Below are 24,763 nucleotides of genomic sequence, written 5' to 3'. Positions count from 1 at the left end.
TCTTTTTCTAATTATAGTTCTGCCCTAATTGATAATAGGAAAGTACACAAGCTACACATTAATCATAAATAGGATTAATTTAACACCTTTCTGGTATACTAACCAACTAAACTCAAAAATTGCTCTGTTCCATTTTCCTCAGTCATAAAGTCACAAGTGATCTGAGTTTACAGACTAAAACAACTATTTTGAAAGGATCTCTCAGATAAATCCATGCTGGTGATTACTTCAGCAAAACAGAATGCTTAAAATATGAATAGTCTCACAAACCCCCATTTATAAATAATAGTTTTATTTAAATCTTTGTTTTTAAAAGTCTTTTGCCACACAGGAATTACACATTTAAAGTTATGGCAGAATTATTTGGTACTTTATGTGTAAGTATTTAAAAATATGATGTCTTAATAAAATGCATTTACTTGAATATTTATCATTTTAAAAACCTGTTTCAATGACAAATGATTGCTTTATTTTAAATCCCAAGCAAACATTAAAGCAAAAAGTCAGATTTCATATACCTCAATGTTCCATAATCTTGAATTAAATGTTAATGGTAGTATTTTCTTTACATAGTTATGTAAGGTTTTAAATGTGATAAGTGAGTATTCATTTTCTTTTGGAATGCTTAATATACTTCAAAGGTTTAACTTATAAGAAAATAACTTTAATCTTTAAATATCAGATATATTTTTATGAACCAAAATTTCAAATTTCAGATAATTATTTAAAGCAAATATTTTAATATAGTTAGAAAGATTTCAAAAATATATAGAAAGAGTTCAAAAAATATATACTGTTTTACTTGTCCTTTTCTAAACAGTCCAAAGTTGATCACAGGTACTTTAATTTTAAAATATACAAATTGATGGCATCTTTAATGTTTCATTCATATAAATAACCTTTGGAACTTGACATTTGTAATATCCATATATTAAAATGTCTCACCCATCATACTATTTAAACATTGTGAATTTTGAGGCTTTTCCCCTCATATACATATTTTAATAGAAAGTTACATCATATGTACATTATTTTGTATAATTATCCATTTTGTAAATAACGCATTTTCTCCATTAAGTTTAACTATGTTTCTTCTTATTCTAAATCTTCTTTATTAAAATCCTTCTAAAACATTGTTCATTTTAGCATGAGCTTAAATATCAAAGCTCAGTTCACAGTCCCTGAAATATATTTAGCCCACAGGACAGGTGTTGGTTTACTTTTCTCACAGGAGAGTTTTGCAACTACTGTCAGACCTCTAAGTAGTTTCCAGAAAAAGTATATCTGCAGTCTTTCATGGATTGGTGACCAATAGCATCAAGTGCCATTCATGCTACTGAACAATGTCCTTTTCCAAGGAGAGTGTGATAATCTCAAATCATTTTTTAAAAAAAATTCAAAATGTATACCCTAATAAGAATGACCAGAAATTTTCCCAGTCATTTATTTTTTAGCACACTTATTTTTTGCCTGATAGTTTAAATCTATGTGACTATATTTCGATGAAGGTTCTTCTTATAAACCAGGGTTGAAAAATCACATTCCCACAAACTAGGCACACAGAAAAAATGCTAAACTAAAGTTTGATCAGCTTGCCTTTCCTTGAAAACACTGTCCCAGGTCCAACAAAACCAATAAATAAAACTGTTTGCCAATAACTTCCAACCTCCGAAAACTGTGATAGCGGAGAAATCCCTAAAAGTAGGGTTTTCTTCCATGTGTAAACTTAAGACAGATATTAAATACAGACTTATTCATACAAAACAGACTTATTCATAACGTTATCACAGATAAGATTTTTATTATTTTTAAAAGAAAAGAAAACAATGAAGAAGTTATAGTGAACAGAATATGATATGGAATGGAAAGTAAGAATTTACAAACAGAGTTGGGACTGGCTCTAGCACATTAATTCAAGAATTTTAAACTAACTAACAACAAAAAACAAATTCGACTTCTCTGTGACAATTAGCTAACAACGGCCTTTTTACGTGATAAATATCAACCTGATATTTAATGAATATTATGGAAGAAATAGTTCAAAGATATTTGGTTAATAACAAACAAGCAAGGTATCTTACTATAAAAATTGGACAGCATTCCAGCAGTAACCCCCACCCCAAGTACTTCAAAACCCTACCAAATTTTTATCAGAATTTGATCCATTTTTCATTTTGATTTTTAGAATTTTAGTTTCTGACACAACTAAAAAGCCAGTTGTTACATAGCCAGAAACTAAGAAAATGAAACCACGTACAATGTTGAAATGGTTACTTTTCCTTCTCTTCATTCATTTTCCAGTGGAAAAGTAAGGATAGTGCCCTTTCATGCTGTGAGAGGAGATGAATATGCAGATGTGGAGTCGCTGCCTTCAAGACAGCTGGAATCTATAGATTTGAGCTCTTCAAATAACATTCTGAATGGTACTTAGTTCCAGACTACATGTCAAACTTGGTTCTAGACACATATTCACCAAAACACATACAGGGCATTCAAAATTTCAGTTACCCCCTTCTTTCTTCTCTTCTGGTTCTGTATACCCTTGCCACACCACTTCAATATAGATTTGACAAAACTTCTGCAGAAGCAGGTTCTAAATGCATAGAATCAGTGTTACAATAAAGGGCTAAGTGTCATTTGGCTCCTTTCAGGTGAGTGGATTGAGGGAGTAGATTGAGGTATATGAGCTCAAAACAGTAGATGAAGAAGCCCAAATTTTACTCTACCCAGAGAGATAACCTCAGGCTCTTTTAAAATTCAAACTAACTCCCTCCATTACTTTGCATTAATTTGATGATAATCAGTTTTTAATTTTTAAAACATCCTATAAAAATGCTCAGATAATGATCTACAGTTGCATTTGAATGGACAGCATATTCATTGTGATTTAATCCAATTCTATTAACCTTTAATGTGAGTTGCATTTTTACACAAAGGGGGAACAGAGTACCCCACATGGCATTCAGGTCATTTACCTTCTGAACACTGAGGAATGTCACAGACTTCGTAGCGTACCTCTGGATTGCTTGTGAAACACCAAGGTCCCCCTTCTTCCCCTCGAGGATTTCGACAGTAGTTTTCCTGTAGGTCTTTACCCCGATAGCTCGAAGGCAAAAAGCTAGTTTTAAAATGATAATCATTACAGTATAAGAGCATGCAACTTTTGGGGGCCTATTAATATTACTAACTAGTGGATATTTTTTCCTGAAAGTAGAGAAATTCTTTACTCTATCTCAGACAGCCATATATATTAACTTGAATTCTATCACTTCCATCCATTCTTAAAATACTTTAAATTTTATAGACATTTACCTAACTGAATTCTCGTATTCTGCACCAATAAGAATGATTCATCTCTGAATTTGCTAATCATTCTAGAACCTAATTGACATTGTTTGAACCACAGTTTCAAAGTTCCACTCAAAGGTAGCAAATGATAGAGGAGAGTCCCTGAGGAGAGACCTGTAGAAACACTGCACTAGGCCTTGACATCTCAGTGTTACATTGCTTATCTGAGATAATTACTTGTTTTTATATATTTTCTTATGAATAATACCCCCCCGTTTCTTCACAATTGATAAATAGATTGAAGTCATAGAAACAAAGACTGTAGACTCAAACTTAACCCAGACTCAAATTTCAGCTCTATCTTACTAACTGGAGACCCCAGTGGGCAACGTAGCCTCTTTCAGCCTGTTAGCTTACCTGTACGCTGCGGATAACCATAACTTGTAACATCTTACACCTCATGCGGTTGTTTTGAGAAGTTAGTTCAAAGAGACAAGAGTAACTGAGACTTAATAAATGCTACCTATTATTAAGCACACTCCACTTAGTTTTTAGATGTCATAGTAAAAGAGAAATGCCATTCTCTTTACAAATGTTTAACGTTTTCACTGTGACTGGAGCATGGTGCTTTCAGACTTAATTCATAGTATTTGGCCATAGACTGAAATACAGCACCTTTGTTTAAGATTTCTAATGCCCTAGTTATAGTTTTGTTATCAGCATAAAGTATTTCAACGTAAAAGCAGAAAAGTCCAAAGCTCTTTTTATTCTTTTGTACTGCTTGTGACCTTGGCCTCAGTGATACTGCATGTGTCTCCTAGACTGTACACATAAATAGCATAAGTAAACAATATACATCTGTAGGTAACATTAGTAAGCACTTTTTTTGAAAATCCAACTGCATTTTCAATATTCAGTACAATTTTTTCCATAAAGCTTAATTTCTATTTTTACTGATCTCTGAGTTCTAAATGGTACTTAAACTGCAGTCAAATCCAAAGCTTTTAGTCTGTCAGTAAATGCTACTCAAATATGTTTCCTACGCACCTAAACTTTTAGTTAAGAAATAATGATTTTTCATTATGCTGTAGCACATAATAAATAGGAACATTCCTTGGGTACCAAGCAACATTTTGCAAAGAAATCATTTAATTTGGACATGAAATATGACAAAGTCCTCAGAAAATATAAATTATTGGTCAAAAATAGTCTAAGAGACTTACTACTAACTAAACAATTTCAAGATATCAATTAAGTATCATTAACATTATGAAATGTCAAAATAGTTTATATTCTTTTTTTTTTATTTTATTTTTTTTTAATTTTTTAAATTTTTTTATTTTTTTTTTATATTCTTATTTCACTAGCATTTTAAATACTGGGAATAATAATTAAACATTTGGTCTTATGATTGACACAAATTATAATTAAAGTTTATCGTGACTTTACAGTTCTTAACAGGATTTAATTTTCAAAGAAAACAACGGTATCTTTTGTCTTAGTTTTAGCTCTATTATTCAAGAATAACAAGATAATCTTTGTGCCATTGCATGAAATGTATTTTCTTTTCATTTTTGCCAGTTATCTAATTTTTCATAGTAAATTTATAATGAGATACTCATTTTTCTGATATAATCAAAACTGAATTTTACTTTATATTTTTTCATAAAGCATTGCTTTAACCAAATCTACCTAAGAAAACCCCCCTATAACTCTACTTCCTTAAAAGTTTGGCTTATTATAGCAGTAAGAATAGGTTATTGTTAATCATGAAAGTCTACATAGTTGTCTTATACATATCACTGCACTAGTGTACAACACTAGTCCTTAGGCAATTTACTTGCTTTTTGGGTTTTCAACTTGACTTACAAAATGAATGGAGTGAATTAGATTATTATAAGGTCCTTTATTTTTTATCATTTTATGTATTAAGTTTAAAAAGCTAAGTAATGATTTAACATGTTAAATGCACACATATAAAATACCTGAAGTTTTAGAGATTTTTGTTACACACACACAAAACACATACACATATACACTACACATACACAAACATATACCTTTCCAGTAGATTTATAAAGTGGAAAAGAAGCTGTGAAGAAGTAATGAATGCATAAGTCAACAGTTTGGTAGGAAAGATGCAAGTAGGAAGGAAGAGAGATAAAGTAAAAAATTTAAATAGGTATGGTTAAAAGAATAAAGTTTTCCCAATAGAGTTAATAAAAAATGAAAAATGAGGAGAAAAATATGTGCTGTTTTCCACAATTCTGTATCAGTGCATATCAAACTCCTCTTTAGGACATGCAGGGTAAAGAGTAGTCTGGGTCATCTCTCCTCTTCATTCTTTGGTGGATATAACTTTTACCCCAATTAACTGGCATTCTTTAGTGTTCTGAGGTTTTTAGTGTGCTTTTCTTTAACATATCATACTTGACCAAGTGATGAAGCCTAACCCTGTTCTTTGTACTTATGTGCTCATTCAACACATATTTATGAAAATCTATTACACACATGCCCTGTGCCAGGCAATAGGCTCTGTAATAAACTTTTACTCACATGAATACTTTTTTTGGTTCTTTGTCCTTGTGAGCGAAGCTTTATTTTTAGAAAGATAAGTGAAAGTATGTGTAAAATTGATTTATATCCAAATATACTTAGAAAATATAAATTAGATCTTCTGGGTGCTAGCCACCTTTTCTTTTCTTTTAATATGAACTGTGTTTATAGGAAACTTGATCCATTCCATCATCTGCTTCTTTAATGAATGCTGGGTGGCCAGTGAAGGATACAGAGGGAGATATCAGGTCACCTGATTTTCTAGTTAAGCTTCTATACTAATTTCATCATCTATCATCGTCTTCCCATTAAGCCACTTGTAAAATATTTCAATTTAGGGAGTCCACAATAAATCACCCTTCTAGACAGAGACATATATAGATATATATTTATTTTTCCACTTTCCATACAGTTAATCTTTGGTTATCACTTTAAAAAGATATTCCAAATAGCTGCTAATTGATGAAAATGTGTTGCTCCCATTGAATACAAAAAATTGATTAACCTATGAAGTCTTCTCTTCCTTAAAGCTCTATATCACAAGAAAATGTTTGTTGATAAAATAGCTGATTGGACTGGGAAGCTAGTTCCCAGGGAGATCTATTTCACATGTACTCCTGTAGCAGAGAATCACAATCATAGAGAATTTGGGTTGAAATAAGACCTTTACTGGGTCAGTCCAGTGCACTCTCCTTGACTACAGTAGGTTTGATTTCAGACACTATTCCTTTGTTCATGAAATTCTTAGATCCATTTATTTAAGCAAAATGTTTTCCTCACTATGCAGGGACTGGCACCATACAAATCCTATGAGAGGACAAAACCAATTATAGTTTGTTTTGTACTATAATGATAAAACTATTTTTTTGAGGTATTCATGCATAATTATAAGTAATGAATTTGACAAAAATAATTAATTGCTTTCTGTTATTCAAACACTGTAAAGCTGATCCACTTGGACTCTTGCTGGTTGGCATTAACTAGACCAACATCAAAGGTTTCATCCCAGTGTAGACCAACCAACTCTTTTTCTTTACATGTGGACCAATGAACTCTGTCTCTGTTTACTGAAGTAAAATCATCTTGCATGGTTATTCCCCACCAAATAAATGAAAATGAACACAGTGGGTTCATCAAGGCAAGTCAATTACCACTATTGCAAAAAGAAGTCACAGCATGTATCCTTCTGATTTGCTGAGTGTTTAAGGCTCTAGAGTTGTTAAAAGCACAGGTTTTAGAGTGGCACCGGCAGGCCTCAGATTCTGGATTTACCACTTGCTAGCTGTGTGTGACTTTGAAAACTTACTAAGATCTTTGCCTTTTGGTTTCACCATATAAAAAATAGAACTAATAAAATCACCTACTATGTGGTTCTTGGGGGCTTCCCAGATGGTGCTAGTGATAAAGAATTCACCTGCCAATGCAGGAGACACAAGAGACATGGGTTTAATCCCTGGGTTGGGAAGATCCCCTGGAGTAGGAAATGGTACCCCACTCCAGTATTCTTGCCTAGAAAATTCCATGGGCTGAGGAGTCTGGCAGGCTACAGTCTATAGGGCCGCAAAGAGTCAGACACGACTTAGTGACTGAGCGCACAGGTGGTTCTTGAGAGGATTAAATGCGATAACCTAGGTATACTGCTTAACAAGGTACTAGGCACATGGTAATCTAAATCTTCCAGTAATCTAAATCTAATAACCAGGTAGAGCTATTTTAAACTAGTTCCTGTTAAAATTATTTCCAAAATAAGTCTTGAAAAACTTTGGGTATGCTGTATAGCTCTCTAATGAGTAGATATCTGTTTCTCCTCCATGATGTTTAAAACTCTCAGACTAATGAGCCTATGGATATCATATTTACTCGTCTTTAAATAGCATTCATCTGTGATAATGAACACAATCCTTCTCTTAACTATAGACATTTAATTTCCAAGAAATAAGAAGTTTTCTCCAGTCATTAGGTGCTAGGTGAAAAGGGAAAGCTGGTCACTTGAGACACGAATTTTTAGCAAAGCTTTATAGAAAAACTGGTCCCTGAGTTATTTCCCCGAAAAGATTCTGATTTAATCAGTCTGTATTGACACCCAAGTGGTAGGATTCATTAAGGGCTTTTTAGCGATTTTAATGTGCAGCCAAGTTTGAGAACCACCATGGTTAAACAACATTCGGCCCCTGGGGAAGATCAGAATTTGCTTCATCTCCAGCTTAGCACAAGCAACCTCTCCACTCCAGCTGCAGAGTGCTCTGCCTTCTCACAGGCAAAAAGAAGGGAAAAAAAATGTATTACTTTTTTATTATTTCTTCCCAAACACCAAGATCTATAAATTGAGGTTTTGAGGTGAAATGATGTTAGGCTACACCTTAATGATATATATTTTTTTATTCTTTGGCTAAATATCAGTTATTAATTCAGATAAGCCTTAGACTAATACACTTCAGCAAAGTTGGCTGAACTATTAGAGAACTGTAGGATTCATCCGAAGGACTAACCTGGGCCTGCTAACAGACCCGTCCAAGAAAGGCTCTGTCCTCTTTTCTCCGTGCTAGTCTTACCTGTGTTCATGTGGAATCATGGAATTCCAGGGCTGGCATTTGATGCCACTTTTAGTGATAGATACCGTTCCCTTGTAGCTACCGCCTTTCCCAATGATACAGTTTCTAATGTAGTCTATCAAAAGAAAGCAGAGAAAAATGTTATAACCATGTGTAACATATGCTGTATATATTAAAAATAAAAATTATAAAATTCCATTTGAATCTTCAAGTAATTAATGCTTATAAACCACCACAAATACTGAAATTTCTTGCCTAAAACTTCTACTAATATTTTCAAAATAATGCATTAGAGTAATCCAAAACAAACAAACAACAGACCATTGAGAAGTTTTAATTTTGTGAGTATATTTCTGGGAAACTCTAGAGATTAGTCTACCTGTTTAACATAGATCATTCTATATACTCAACTGACGAGGCAAATTTAATTTGGCACAATTATTTGCTTAAGTGCGGAGACCATTTAAAGAAAATATTAAAAATTTGTAAACCTATTTGAATTCAAGCACTTACTTTGAGGTAATGGAAATAACTGATTATTTTGATATAAATGATCTGATTCATTTTTTTAAATTGTTTTACAAAGTTGTGTTGGTTTCTGCCATACAAAACGCAAATGAGCCATGTGTATATATATCTCTCTCTGTATATCCCCTCCCTCTAGGCCATCACAGAGCACCAGGTTGGATCACTGTACTATACAGCAGCTTCCAACTAGCTATCTAGCTTACACATGATAGTCTATATATGCCAATGCTATTGATTTGTCTTTATATCAGTAAACTTGTGTGGGTTTTTGTGTATATGTGTGTATGTGACAATTACATTATGCTGATTATTATTTTCCATATTTTTCCTAACAGATTGGCTGCTAAATTATAGGACAATCAAATAGAAACAAGCTGTATATTCCTATCAAATAACAGTATATTCAATTAGCAACCTAGAAGACTGAAGATGGTTTTACACTAGATTATGAATCATGTTTAGGATTTATAGAATTACTGGGGTGTATAGAGATCATCTTATTTTCTAACATGAATTAATTTTAATGTAATCTAAGCATTTTCCCTATTAACAAAGAAATGTCTATGTGTATTACTAAATAACTAAACTTATGAAAATATAATATGATATAACAAAACATTAAAATTGAAACACATAGTATTATAAACATAATTCATGATTATTATTTTGTGATGAGAGATTATTTTATTGATATAAATCTGCTTTTGAGCAAAGTAAATACCTTGAGAATACAGTATCAAATTATCAGCATAGGCAAATTAACAAATAATATGGTCTCAATTCTTTTAAAGATTTTTTTTAAGTATATAACTAGCAATAGATCCAATTAAGTTTTCAAAACCTCCACATTTTATTACTACCAGCCATCATCAGTATAACTTAGATTAATTATCCATAGATTAAAATTTAGTTATTAGAAAAAAAGTTGTTAAAATTTAGAATACTGTATAAATATACATTTATATATATATATAAAATGCCTTAAACTAATATAAATATATAAAACATCTTAAACTTATAACTTAAGGTGGCACATTCTAAAATGAATGTGGAGAATATCAGCCCCAGGAGATGTTACTGGAAATAAACAAAGTGAAAGGGGGTAATCTAATTATGGAAAATTTGGGAGAAGCTCTTTTTAAAGGGCCACACTGAAAACAGTCAAGGCATTAGTGTCATCTGTCTTAATGGATGAATTGACTGCATAACAGATCAGGATATGATGGGGAAATCAGAAAGAGCACTGTGGCAGGTAATTACATATACTTTATTTCATTATGAAATATTTAGAGAAAAGCCAGTTACCTTTGTTTTCATAGAGGTCAAATTCATGGCCAAACTCTTTTTTTACTCCACTTGACATGCTATTGAAAGGGAACCAGAGGCATCGTTTTCTTGCTTTATCAAAAACAAAGGCCCTGGAAAAAAATATCTGAATGAAAAGAAGGAATACTACTATTTATACAGCTTTTAAAGAATAGGTACATGGCTTAACCAAGGAAGATAATATAAAAACAGATGAATTATTATGTATACAGAAACGAGGATATTTGAACCTACAATTTTGATAGCAAAATGAGACCAACAAAAATTAAGTTTTTATAGCTGTAGATTTAAATACTAGATAGAGTAAAATTTGAAATGGTGTCATGTTATTCTACATGAAATCTAGAAAAATGAGGGCTTCAATAAGCACAATCAATATACAGCACAATTATTAGGCTTATTTATGAAGATTTTATTGTTTTTGTAAATACACAGAAAGTTGGAAGGTTTTTTGTGGTTATATATAAATGATTATATTTGAAATATCATGATTAATTTCCAAAGTTTATAATTATAGAAAGCATATTCTAAACTGACATGTCCTAAAATGCAACAGACAAACCACAACCCCAAGAGATCCTGCTGGCAAAGAAGGGTCTGAAATTGGACAATTTTACATACAACATCATTTCTTGTTGAGTTATAAAGCATTGAAACTTATTAAAGGCTATGAAAATCCCGCTATTAGTTAGCTTTATATAAGTCAATGTTTCCTAAATAGATTTGCTTACATAAGCATTTTTAATTTTTAAGAAACTATAATATAATAGAGAATATGCTTCTGATATATCATCTTGACAAAAATAGCTAAAATGTGTTAACTCTTAAAATCACCATTCCTACAGCTAAGTATTATATTGGATTTTTGTTGCCCACTAAAAAATGTATTTCTAAAAAAAAAACATGTTTCTAAAGCAGAATGATAAATACAAAAATCCCTTAACTGAGAATAGTAAAGTACTTAAAATTTTCAACACATTAAGTGTTACCATTTTTTATAATACAAAAAATAAAATTAGAACTCTGAATTATTTTCTTTCCATTAAGAAATAATATTAAAACTCCTTCTTACCATGTTCATGCTAACTGTAAGGCCACCATATATAAGCATCAAATTAAGAGAAATACACAGATTTTCTAAGAATAAATAAAGATTTTTCACTCCCAGGCCATATATTTTGAAACCGCAATTTTCTTGCAATTTTAAAAGATAGTTCAAGTTAGTCACTTATTTCTTAACATTTCAACAGCTTTTAAATAATTTTAAATGAGGGGAAATAACTTTTATAAAACAAATTTTAAAAAGATGCTATAAAATCATTTAAAATATTTTATCTATTATTTCATATTTTTACATAGTACATTTTAGACTATAGCTAAATAACTTCAAAAATTATATGTCTAAACTCTGTGCTTTGGTTTACATGTAGACATTTTCAAACATCCACCTACAAAAACATTTTATACCTGTAATAGCATTAGAAAACAAACATAAAAATATATTGTTGCAACTGATAAGAAATAATAAGAGAAAAACTGACTAATGATAGATTTGAGTTTTCATCTGGAAGATAGTAAACTTATGCAATACGTGTTACATTTCCCTATTGTAGAGTGTTGGGGGGAGAGTGTTAAATGACTTTGAAAGTGTAATAATTAGATAAAGATACATATGAAGATAAAAAACTAAACAAACACCTAAAAGGAAATCTTAAATTACAGAATCAAATACCTGCCACTTACCTTCACATTAAAATTAAAATGTACCACACATACATAAACTACTTTTCTGCCAATAATATGGATTTGACCTAAAGAGCAGGTGACTCACTGAAACCCATCAAGAACATGTAAGATTGCCTATTTCATTCATCCTTTTCTCACAATCCACTGCAATCATATACTCTCAGAAAACTGTTTTTGCTCATATCATTTTACACCTCTATATGGACTGGATCCAAGCTAACAAATTCCATGAACTGCATATCTTCTTTTAAGTTTGATTTTAGGAGTCTTTATCTTAGTCATATTTTTAACTACCATCTTCCTTTCAAGAATTCATTCCGTTGAGTTGTTTATGGCAAGAGTGCAATTTCAATACCATTTACCCAGTCACAGTTAGAAATTTTCATCTCTTAAGTCAGTTCTTGAACATAAATTTTCTGAAAAGCTTAGAATCAGGCATTCTGGTCATCTTTCTTGCACAGCAAAAAAATATTTTCAGTCTCTATAAAATCAGTATTTTTGACACTTTCTCAAGAGAAAACAGTGTTTGAGACTTCCACCTCATGCCCTGAAGGTGGAAGGCATCCACTGAATCCCAGATGCTTTCACACAGCATTGTTGGTATTTTCCAAAAGTTTTTGTGTATTTGCCATTGTTTTTAATGATACTAGTTCATGTGACAAGCTGCAAAAAGATCTTCAATTCATGAAGAACTTACTTTTAGAGTATTATAGTATGTCCATTCAATTCGGAATGGAATCACTAAATATATTACTTAAATAGGGGTGTGTGTGTGTCTGCGTGTGTCTGCGTGTGTGTGTGTGTGTGTGTGTGTGTGTGTATCAGTTCAGTTCAGTTGCTTAGTCATGTCCGAATCTTTGTGACCCCATGGCCTGCAGCATGCCAGGCCTCTCTGTCCATCACTAACTCCTGGAGTCCACCCAAACCCACGTCCACCGAGTCGGTGACGCCATCAACCACCTCACCCTCTGCCGTCCCCTTCTCCTCTCACATTCAGTCTTTCCCAGCATCAGAGTCTTTTCAGATGAGTCAGCTCTTCGCACCAGGTGGCCGAAGTATTGGAGTTTCAGCTTCAACATCAGTCCTTCCAATAAACACTCAGGACTGATCTCCTTTAGGACGGACTGGTTGGATCTCCTTGCAGTTCAAGGGACTCTCAAGAGTCTTCAACACCACAGTTCAAAAGCATCAATTCTTCGGCGCTCAGCTTTCTTTATAGTCCAACTCTCACATCCATACATGACTACTGGAAAAACCATAGCCTTGACTAGATGGACCTTTGTTGGCAAAGTAATGTCTCTGTTTTTTAATATGCTGTCTAGGTTGGTCATAACTTTCCTTCCAAGGAGTAAGCGTCTTTTAATTTCATTGCTGCAGTCATCATCTGCAGTGATTTTGGAGCCCCCCCCCCCAAAAAAAAAGTATGCCACTGTTTCCACTGTTTCTCCATCTATTTCCCATGAAGTGATGGGACCCAATGCCATGATCTTAGTTTTCTGAATGTTGAGCTTTAAGCTAACTTTTTCACTCTCCTCTTTCACTTTCATCAAGAGGCTCTTTAGTTCTTCTTCACTTTCTGCCATAAGGGTGGTGTCATCTGCATATCTGAGGTTATTGATATGTCTCCCAGCAATCTTGATTCCAGCTTGTGCTTCATCCAGCCCAGTGTTTCTCATGAGGTACTCTGCATATAAGTTAAATAAGCAGAGTGACAATATACAGCCTTGACGTACTCCTTTTCCTATTTGGAACCAGTCTGTTGTTCCATGTCCAGTTCTAACTGTTGCTTCCTGACCTGCATACAGATTTCTCAGGAGGCAGGTCAGGTGGTCTGGTATTCCCATCTCTTTCAGAATTTTCCACAGTTTGTTGTGATCCACACAGTCAAAGGCTTTGGCATAGTCAATAAAACAGAAATAGATGTTTTTCTGGAACTCTCTTGCTTTTTCGATGACCCAGCGGATGTTGGCAATTTGATCTCTGGTTCCTCTGCCTTTTCTAAAACCAGCTTGAACATCTGGAAGTTCACAGTTCACATGTTGTTGAAGTGCAGGCTAAGTCACTTCAGTTGTAGCCAACACTTTGTGTTCTAATGAACTGTAACCTGCCAAGCTCCTATGCCCACGGCATTCTTCAGGCAAGAACACTGGAGCAGGTTGTCTTGCCCTCTTCCAGGGGATCTGTCCAACCCAGGGATCAAACCCATGTCTCTTACTTCTCCTGCACTGGCAGATAGGTTCTTTTCCACGAGTGCTACCTGGGAAGCCTATATATATTTAGGATAGACAAGTGTGAAGGATGACACCATTTCTGAGCAGAGAACTTTGGCTGTACATTGGTATTACTAAAAGTGGTTTTCTGCACAGGTTGGCTTAAATTTGGTGACTAAATATAACTCAACCAGAATACGGTAGAAAAGTGTGAAAACTCATATACATGGGATATGTAGAGATTTATTAATCAGGTCACATGTCTTCTCCAACACAACAAAATCATTTTAGGTTCTCCTAAATAAAACAAAGGGAAGCCTTTTTGTTTTTTCCTAGCCAAAGGACTGACTAGTGTAAAAATTGAGGCTTAGCAATACTTTCCTTACTCGTGGACCCAGGAGAGTGCATTTTCAGATTCAAAGTTAAAAATCAACAATGAGATGTGGTTCTTCTCCCATTCCCTTTGCCCTGCCTTCTAACCTGAGAGGGAAAAATACAATAAATCCAACCTCCTCAATTGCCAGAAGAACATCTCCATAAATCTACACAGCTGAGATTTGATTGAGAGTAGTTTTCTCTATTTTTTTTTTTTAATCTCAAGACTTTTCTAGGAAAGTCAGAGAAAAATGGAATTATCATAGGAATTACTTGCAAAGTTAATTCCCCATTCCCCGTGCCAGGAAATATCTCCCTGTAAGTGGCAATTTGGCTATAAGAATACTTCTAGAGGAGATATAAATGAAAAGAAAAGAGATAGTCTGTCTTCCCAGTAAATCTATGGAAGACTTCCTCTGACCATGTCCTTTCCCCTTAGACCTGTAACACTTATTTCTCTGAGAAAGGCAATTTGAATATAGGAATTCTGGCCATGACATTCCTAAAATCTGTGTTCACAACATGTGTCACAACCCAAATGTAATAGAGTAGACTTCAAAAGTGACAGGTGGCCCTGTGCAATGCTAGTGAAATGGAATGAAATAGGAAATAAAACAGTGGAAAGTGAGGGGAGGGAATATTTTTTGAAGAACTAGGACATGAATTTTCTTCGGGCAATTTGGAAGACTATTCAAATGAAATTGTCACCTTCATGGCCCCAAACTCCAAGTTTTATGCTCTGAGAGTACTGACAAAGTTGTAAGGAATTTTCCTGGGAGGTGCAGAACTTTCAAAAGATAAGAAAACTCCCCATTTGAGTCCCCTCATGCCTCTTTGAATTGCTCCATCACTTTTCATCTAAAACTTCATCACACTACCTCCTAACTACTTTCAGAGGCTGTTTAAGCTTTTGCTGCTAACACCAATACCCCTAAGTTTTTTTTATCTAATTATATCAACACTTTTTATTTCTATCCCTAAAGACAATAAGTTGCAGTAAGTTTTGACTGTTGCCCAATTTATATTGTGAAAATTCCCCCACTCCTCTTGTGAGAAAAAAAGAAAAAGTTTACTCTGAATAGAATATTTTAAAATATTAGAAATACAAAGTTAATCTAATTGAATTTTAGTTCCTAAAGTTCAATTGTTCATAAAAGGAGAAAATACAAACTCCATAACTAAAGCCACTGTGAATTCTAAACAATCTTGTGGTTCAAGTGTTCTTCCTTACAAATATTTCCAACAAATGAGAGCTGTCTTCTGTTGTAATGAGTTAAAACTAAAATCAAGCTTATAATTTTAAGAGTACATCCCATTGAATACAAAACCGATGATGATAATGAGCACATTCTATATTTGGAAAATTATTCTAAGAACAAAATGAAGCAACTTACTTGCAAGTGAATGGAAGTCCTTTATTCCTAATACATCTATTGGCACATTGGTCTGCAGTGTTCATTTTTTTTGTTTTTATCTTCAGTAATGGGTCCTCTTTAATTAGAGTAGTCTTTGCTGACCTTTTGAATTCATGAAGTGTGTTTCTTCTTTTCTTCTGTCCTTCTATTAATAATAATAATTTTTTTAAAACATAGGGGAAAATATTTTAAGGGTCATATAGTAAAATATCCTTTAAGAATCATCTACAAGATAGTGATTCTGACAACATACCAGACCTCCAGGGCTTGGAGGTAGAGTGATGTGGGGAATGATACTCTCAGATAATTAAGAGCAAGAAAGGAATACTTAATTGTGAAGAAAAAATAACTTCTCATACAGAGTCACTTATCTGCATTCTTTCAAATGAAAGATGCTTTTAAAAATTAGGACAGAGTTCAATCTTTAGAAATAAGTAACATGATATTCTCCAAACAGTATGAAAGCAAGTACCAGGGCATATCATATCATATCATGCTCTATGATTTAATTTGTCATTTCCTTCTACAGTTGATCTTATGTAACTTATAGTATTAATACTGATTAGATAAGCCAATTCAATGACAGGTGAGAAACTTCTCCTTAAAAATGGTGCACTGGATAAATACTTGACTTGCTCTTTAAAATATTTCATTCTATTCATATTTTAGTCTTTCTCATTTCCTACATAAGTGTTCTCTGTGTTTGGGGGCACTATTTCTTAGTATCACTGAACTGTTTGTTTTGAAATCAAGCCAAATGCTATAAATCAAATGAATGTAAAACTTCATCCTTTAATGAAGCAATATTTTTCTTCATCATGGTATTCTACCAGGCCCCTAGATACATGAAGCCTCCTACTAAAAACCCGAAGAGCAGAGCCAAAACATCCCAAGAGAATTAATCTTTTAATGATTTTGGAATATGAAGAACTTACTTCTTCATTCTTAATTTATCCAAAGTTACCTGATAATCTCCTCTTCAAAATGAGGATCAAATTGTCTACAAGATTGTAGCTATTTTATAAACGATGGACATAACTGTGCCCCTCCCCTGCCTGTCCAACTTTTGAATACCCTTATAACAATGGTAGCAGTAAAATTTTAAGATAAAGAAACCAAGATACAGGGGAAACTGACAACTTAGAAGATCTAATTCAAAATCCAGCTGCCTGGATTCAGAACCCCCACTCTTAAACACTTACAATGCCATCTTCCTCTAAGACTTGATAAGAGAGTATATGAAAATATGGCTTGTAAATAGTTTCTGAAGATTTGGTTAAAGCTATCAATAGAGAAATAACTTGCATGTCAGAACAAGAAATCATTTCCGATCTTTAAACATGGTGAAATGTGTCGAGAAAAGAGAATGAAAATTTTTGTGCAGAAAATTTGGAAATATGGCTTAACAGAGTGAGATAACAAGAATGGCATCATACTCTGAAGCTTGCCAGCAACCACTAGCTCCAGTTGTTTTATTAAACATGTAAAGCCTACTCACTAATATCTATCCTAACCTGAAGTCCACAATAAACAAGAGAAAACATGAATTCCTCTGAATTTCTGGTTCTCTGTAAAACTCCAGAACACAATCCCCCAAAAGACTGGAACTAATTTCTATAGCAATGCTTACATTTTCTTTTCTTTTCTTCATCTATTCTTTGCCCTATAAGATGAAATGGCTATGGTAGAAGAGATATAATTTAGAAGACATTTTAACGTAGAAACTCAGTCAACCAAATAATCTATCAACATGTTATTCATTGAGTGTGGACCAAATGCCTTGCATAATGTTGGCAGACTGATGATAATTCTGGCATTCTTATTGACTTGCCAAGAGACTTTGTTTTATTACCTTAAATGCTAATATCCCATTATTCAATCTATTGATACAAAATAAATGTTATAGTTGAACTAAAAGGAGTGATTTAAACTATAATCATTTGGAAATCAATTTGGATTATGAAATGTTATGAATATGCAAAATTTTACTTTTGTTTTTGAAATTTCATCATTTAATTTCTGGCATAAGAGAAGAAACTGTTATTCTCCCAAGCTAAGAAGTGGTATTACTCTTTTCAAATTTTGATTTCTGCCACATGACCATGTTAATGGGAGATAAGTTTCACCACTAAGAGTTTTTCCTTCTTTTGACCTTAGTGCACTATTTCATAGGTGCACTATTTCTTCAGATGATTTCATAAAAATCATCTGAATTCCTGTGTAAATTGGAATATTTCTTAGAGACAAAATAGTAATTAGATGCAAAAAATGTATTAAAAAAACTATTACCAAAATGGAAAAAATATGTAATATACATACATATATATAATCAATTAAATTAACTAAAATATAGAATTTAAATTGGCCTAATGTATATTGCATTTATTACATATGTTTAAGTGTGAGAAAAGCATGTAAAACTAAATTTAAAAAGTGTAAGACAAATGCTGAGTTCAGATATACATTTTACTAATTACAAAAAATAGAATCCCTGGTCAGTGCTCTGTTTTGCTTTCTCAGAACCAGACAACAGAAGGAAGGCATTGAGGATGACTACAGAGAAAAGTGGTTTCTGTGGGATCATTGGTCATGTTTAATTCTGCAGATCCTCAGTTGTCCTATAGAAATGTGTTAATGTGTGGGTACCTCATAAAAATATTCTACTCTTGCTTGCTGACAAACTTTCGATCACTACCTTTCATCTAAAGATCAAAAAGTATCCTAAAAAACAAATAAATCTATAATTTCCCTTTACTAGATAATAAATAGGAGAGAAAAGCTTGTCTGGGGTTACAAAGCTAATCAGAGGCAATCAGAACCAGATAGTAGGATTCCCTTTTCACTCTTTATTTCTAATGACTTAGAAGCTTTCCCTTATAATTCAGTCATCTCTACTAGGTCAGTAAATGATTACTCAAAACTGCAAAGTTCAAGCTAGTTGTACATCATGTAATCCACACATCTATAAAATTAATTCCTTCTTCAATAAAAGAAAAATTTAAAACAGGAGTCATTGAAAAATAGCATCTGAAAATAAAATTCCTTTGCTGAAAATACTTTCAACTTTCTCTTCCATATGTATTAACAACTGATGCTTGTTTTACTAAAAACAGTTAAAACACAAACTTAATTTGGGAGGAAACTCAAAAATATTTTTGGATCAGATTTTCCCTACTATTTTTTGTGCATGACTGTTACTTGAAGTTTATAAACAAAATACTGAAATGAAATCAAAGGGTAAGAGATCACTGCAACTTTGTCATGCTTTCCTGTATTTTAAACTGCAACTCCTTTTCCCTCTTCCCTCAGTATGGGAAAACATTCTCAAAGCTATATTTCCTAAGGAAACTGAAGTCCCAGTTTTAGAACTGAAATCATTAGGATCTTAGTGAAAACCTACAAACAGAAAGTAGGGTCAAATGTACCAAGGTGCTTGAAGAAAGACACATTTCTCCCTCTGGTCCCCAGGCCTCACACTCATTTCTCTCAGTACCTCATATATTTCTTCTCTGTATGGACTAACCATTCACTTCAAAGGAAAATCATGCAAAGGAAAGGATTTGCAGGGTGTGGAAAGAAGCAGGAATCTGGCTCCACATATTCTGAGAAACCTACCCACGTGATTAGTGATTAACAGCTTGAAGTGGCAAGATGTTAAGATGAAAGTACACAAATAATTAATGGAAGGGAATGGTGGTGACTGAAAATTTACTTCCCAGAGGCAAAAATCATAAAAACAAGTCCAAATTTTCATTGCTGTTATCTAGGACTTGGATTCATAAGCAGACAATTTTCTCCTCTTTTTTAGAGAAGAGAACAATATCACAAATAAAGATGTCAAGAAAGGATCTAATCAGATTTGAATCAAATGTTAGTGTTTGAGAAGCAGCATAATTATCTCTTCCAAAAAGGTCTACAAATAAAATGATGCTCAGTGTGAGTTGAGGACCCTCCCTAGTCTCTCTCCCTCCTTCTACTTCATTCCACTTCCTCCTTCAGCCTCGTCCTGGTCTCTTGCTTCATCGTCTGTTTCTCCTACAGCTCTCCTCCCACCCCAACCAAAGCAACCACACTTCACCCATGTATCTTGTGAACTCAAAACCATCTGGCTGTGATCCATGAGGTTTAAAATAGTGTAATTTAGTGTGATGTTCAAGCATACATATGCACCACACTCAGTCGTGTCCAACTGTTTGCGACCCCATGGGCTCTAGTCCACCAGGTTCCTCTGTTCATGGGGTTTTCAAGGTAGGAATACTGGAGTGGGTTGCCATTTCCTCCTCCTCCAGGGGACCTTCCCAACCCAGGGATCGAACCTGCATCTTTTTTGTCTCCTGCATTGGCAGGCAGATTCTTTACCACTGTGCCACCTGGGAAGCCCATATACATGCTAGTCTATCTTATTTTTCCAAACCCAGGTCATACTCCTCCTGCTCAGGCACTCAGTACACCACCCCTACACGATCACCTGTCCTTTGTTATACTTACTCATTTCAGTACCTTCTGCCACTTATGTTTCCCTGATTTAAGTACTGAGCATGCTATTACCTGTATTTTCATATTCCACTTGGGTACTACATACCCCCTAAACCTTATTTGATCTTCTAAGCTAGAAATGAACTCTCAACCATAACATAATACTACTTCTAACACAGAATCATCCTTGTATTACTAACTAAAATGGATTTTTTAAAAGTAAGTTTTGAGTGATTTAACTACTGCTGTTTTCAATATAAATAAAAGGAAAAAATGCACATTACATATTTCATTCACATAGATTTAGGTAGGAATCTCAGTTCTATCCATTATCTAAGATAATAAGACAAAATAATTAAGATCTTTAACTTCAGTTTCCTCAGGTAAAACGAGTCAATCCAATAATGCCAATCTTATTAGAATTAAATAAGCTTTGTTTTAGAACCAGGTCCAAAACAGTTGCTCAACAAGTGTAAGTCTCTTTGTCATTTATTCATCTGTAAATCTTGCACAGACTCCTTGACAATAGGGGCTCATTTAATGTTCCTTTGTTGTTGTTAGAGGGAATTGGATATTTGTATCCAATGCTGGTGGGATGATGGAGGATAATCCTATATGGACTAGTTCCTTATAAAGATGCTTGGGTCTATAACAATCAACATTTCTTCAAGTTTTTTGAAACTTTTCTAAAAATATCTCCATAATACATTCTGCTCATAACTGGTTGTCACCTCATTATAGTATCCACTTTGTTTTAAATATCGTGTTATCTCACAGTATGTAAAAATGCAGACTCATCAGATAAAGCAAAAAAGTATAACCTAAGCAAGTAACAGCAATAACAAAGTTCTCAATGTTCCATGTTAGATGTTATAAAAAAGAACAGACTTTCTTTATATGTTCTAAGAGGGCTAGCCATGTTTTCTACTTTGAGGAATGTTATGTTTTTTAAAAAACTAACAAAATAAACTTGACAAAGGCAGATCCTCTTTGTGATAACAATTTTAACATTATCCACTCTAGGAATTATTCTATTATCTGTAATTCCCAACTGACTTCTTCTTGCTTGCAGCATTCTCTTGGGTTCCATTCTCCCTTTATTCAGGAAATGCAGTCATTTCAACACTAGCCAAAGTGAAATATAATTACAAATGTATATCTCCTGCCAAAGCTTCAAAATGCATGCCAAAAGCAAACAGACATTGTCTATGGTTGATCTACTGTTTGGGTTTTCCACACCGCGATCCCCAAGTATTAGCACATATGACTCCAGGTAACCATATTCTACTTCAGCCCATCAACATTTTAATCTTAAAAATGAAAATCCTCAAAATGTTAGCTATCATTTCAATTTAGGCTCAAAATCCCCCAAACGAGCAATGTCATATAAGAATTAATTTTAACACAACACATCTCAAGGGTGATAACCTGCTAGATTGATACTTTTTTTCCATCTCTTTAGAAATCTAACATAAATGTTTTCAAACTGACCCTTTCCACACAGTGTTGTTTTACAAGAAGAACAAGTCACAAAATCAAAGAAAGCCAGGTGGGGCTGGATGACTTTTCTTGTCATTTGCAAATTCTTGGTGTTTTCAACCTTTGGATTACATCGAAAACTAGATCAGAGGTCTGATAAATTTCATATTTAACTTATCTCAAAAAATACAGCCCGTTCTCTGTCTTGTATTATTTTTGAAAAACCATGTTTGCCGTCTGGACATTTGTTCTATTCCTTTATTCCCCTGTGCCCAGCTCTGATGCTCACTACCCTCTCCTGTTGGCATCCCAGACACGACAGTAATAATACAACCAAATACAGATGTTTCCTCTTGCCCTGATAACAACAGAAAACTTCCCAAAGCAGCAAATCAAAGTCTAAACTTCCAGGCAATATGAACTCCCAAGCAACTCCTTCCCAACCTATAAATTCTGGGGAGAAAGCAGGAGACCAAAAGGAGCTGTTCTGCAGCTATAATCAAGTCACACAATTTTTTGCCTCCCTTGCACTGCAGTTTCCAAAGGGCAGGCTTCCATACTCAGAAAGAATAAGACCTTAGAAGAAAGGCTTTCTCTTTCATTTTTATAACATGCATATACTCAGTTTAATCTGCCTTCTCCAAATGAAAATCTGTATTAAGTCATAATTTGGCCCTGAATATGAACTGAGTGATGTGGGATAGCGGACTGTTGTGGAAAATTGCCTTTGGGGGAAAAAAAAATTGTGTCCCTGCTGTACTGACCATCTCTGTCCCCGTTCCGATCAGACCCTCTGTTCAGCTTTAAACTTCTCCAAGCCGGTGTTAGCACTTCATTCCCATTCCACCATCCAGGACTACCAGGCTAAGTGAGATGGGGCTGGATCAATGGGGAGATGGGCAGAAACAACAGGGGGGATGCTGATTATCATTTTAAATGCTTTTCAAACAGCAAAAGAATGTCAAAAGAAAGCTAAATGAGAGGTTTAGAAAAACCTTACCACAAACTGAGCTAAGGAAGGATGCTGGGAGTGAGGCAAAGGGAGAGTTAGGGAAAGGAAAGGTTAGCAAGAGAGAGTTAAATGATAATATTCAAGGAGAAAACTAACCTGCATAGGGGATGGCGATGGGAAGCAGGAGGAGGTGTAGGAGGACGTGCTGCAGCAGCAGGACTAGCAGAAGTCTGGTCACCCACATGGTCCTGCTGGGTGTGCTGGCGGACCCCACTGCAGCAGATGCCCGGGTGAAGGAATCCTGTTCCGACTCAGAGCCTAAAAGAGCCCGTCGGCTCTGAGCTGCTTTTTATTGCGATGAGCTAAGTTTGTTGTGTGATTAACTGGAAAGATCTAGGTCTGAACTCCCTCTTACGGTAAGAAACTGTTTAACAACAGCCCTTTACTCTCTCCCACCCCCCCTCCTTTCCTCACTACCCCCCCTTCCCCCCCCCACTTCGCCCACCACAACACCAAACGCAGCCCAGCTCCCCACCCCCCCACCCCCACTCTGCTTAGGAAAGAAACTTACAAAGAAAAGGTCACCTGGCCTGAGGCCAGCTGCAATTTGGAAGTTGGAGCTCCAGATCCCAGTGGCTCCTATCCGAGTGAGGAAGGGAGGAGCAAGGCTCAGCCCAATAGCTAAATCAAGGCACAGGCAGAGGACCAATTCGCTAAGTTTAAACAGGAAAATACTTGTGTTTACATATCTATTTGGGAAAAGAGGAAGGGGAAGCAGCAGAAGAAGAAAGCAAAGCACTGCCTTTCTGTCAAATGTGCTTCAGCTCCTAATCTGTCTAGTTGCACTGCTAGAGCAATCTAGGGATTCCAAACACCGACGCAGTTTCCCCAGGCTGTTAGAGCCCGGGAAGGACCTGGGAGGCAGGCAGCAGACAGGTCCAGCCCAGGTAGAAAGAAGTCCCATGAGAACAGAGCATGGTACTGTGGGGTAAAAATAAATGAACCAACAAAACACAAACACCCAGGATTGTCAGGCAAAAAAATTGCCCCTATTCAATGGGCTCAGGGCAGGTAACTTTTTTCAGAAGCTGAGCTAAACTCCCCAGTTACAGCAAAGGTACCAAAAGCGCTTAAACTTGTCTGATTGGGGGACTGTGATAAAATTTGGTCATGCCCTCTTCTTAAAATGTCTAAAACATTGAGATTATCCACTGCCTCTCCCTGACAGATAAATGTGGCATGGATTCCATGTTCCGCCTCCACCCCCCAACCCCTTCTCTTTTCCAGCTTCATCCCATATGCATGCACTTCCCAGCCTCCCTCAAAGTGGAGGGATGAAGGGCTTGCACTGGGGAGGAGGGGAGAAGGTAAGGGACAGGGACGGACACGTGCGATACAGAGGTTTGTCTTTGCACCTTGAGGTAGTGAGTTGATTATTTCAGGTAAGAGCTTGTGTTTATTTTTAATGAATTTGGGGGTATAGTTGTCCCTATGTGTTTCTGAAATGGACACAAATAAGAACAATGTCTCTGTCCACAGAGGAAGGGGAAATGGGCGTAATGCGGTCTGTCTCTGGAGCTGTACAGAGATGGTAGTGGGCAAAATTAAAGCCATCCTCAAAACAGTCTTTCGTCCACAGCTCTCATTCCTCATCCTTCAGTGCAGCCCACCCCCACCTAAAGGACCTAAACCTGTGGAAGAGCTCGAGAAGCTAGTTATTAAGAGAACTAGTCTTGAGGAATCCACTTCATCTTACCTTTTCCTATTTTTAGTCCTTTTCTTTTCTCATTTTCTCCATATAAAAACAAAACCAAGCAAACACATAAATAGTTTGTCAACCTTTCCTAATGTCCTAAGTAC

The 24,763-nt window shown here is 34.9% G+C and overlaps 1 protein-coding gene across 3 annotated transcripts in view; it reads right to left on the bottom strand.

Annotated features, from left to right (window-relative positions):
* The window catches only part of HGF (hepatocyte growth factor), an 81,164-nt gene extending 57,597 nt beyond the window's left edge, over nt 1-23,567 (bottom strand). The window contains exons 1-6 of one of the 3 annotated variants that reach the window (XM_061165141.1): nt 23,475-23,567; nt 23,060-23,221; nt 15,976-16,141; nt 10,230-10,342; nt 8,397-8,511; nt 2,976-3,118 (exon numbers count right to left, since the gene is read on the bottom strand). In XM_061165141.1, the coding sequence (XP_061021124.1) occupies nt 2,976-3,118; nt 8,397-8,511; nt 10,230-10,342; nt 15,976-16,141; nt 23,060-23,147 (625 nt within the window). In that variant the 5' untranslated portion in view covers nt 23,148-23,221; nt 23,475-23,567. Of the gene's footprint in view, nt 1-2,975; nt 3,119-8,396; nt 8,512-10,229; nt 10,343-15,975; nt 16,142-23,059; nt 23,318-23,474 lie in introns of those variants that run through there. The other 2 variants (XM_061165144.1, XM_061165143.1) reach the window with 2 other exon arrangements.
* Nucleotides 23,568-24,763: the final 1,196 nt, after the last annotated feature.

Source organism: Dama dama, chromosome 18 (assembly GCF_033118175.1).
Source record: "Dama dama isolate Ldn47 chromosome 18, ASM3311817v1, whole genome shotgun sequence".
Classification (NCBI taxonomy): domain Eukaryota; kingdom Metazoa; phylum Chordata; class Mammalia; order Artiodactyla; family Cervidae; genus Dama; species Dama dama.
The sequence above is the reverse complement of the archived record's forward strand: the minus strand, read 5'-3'. Positions and strand labels throughout refer to the sequence as shown.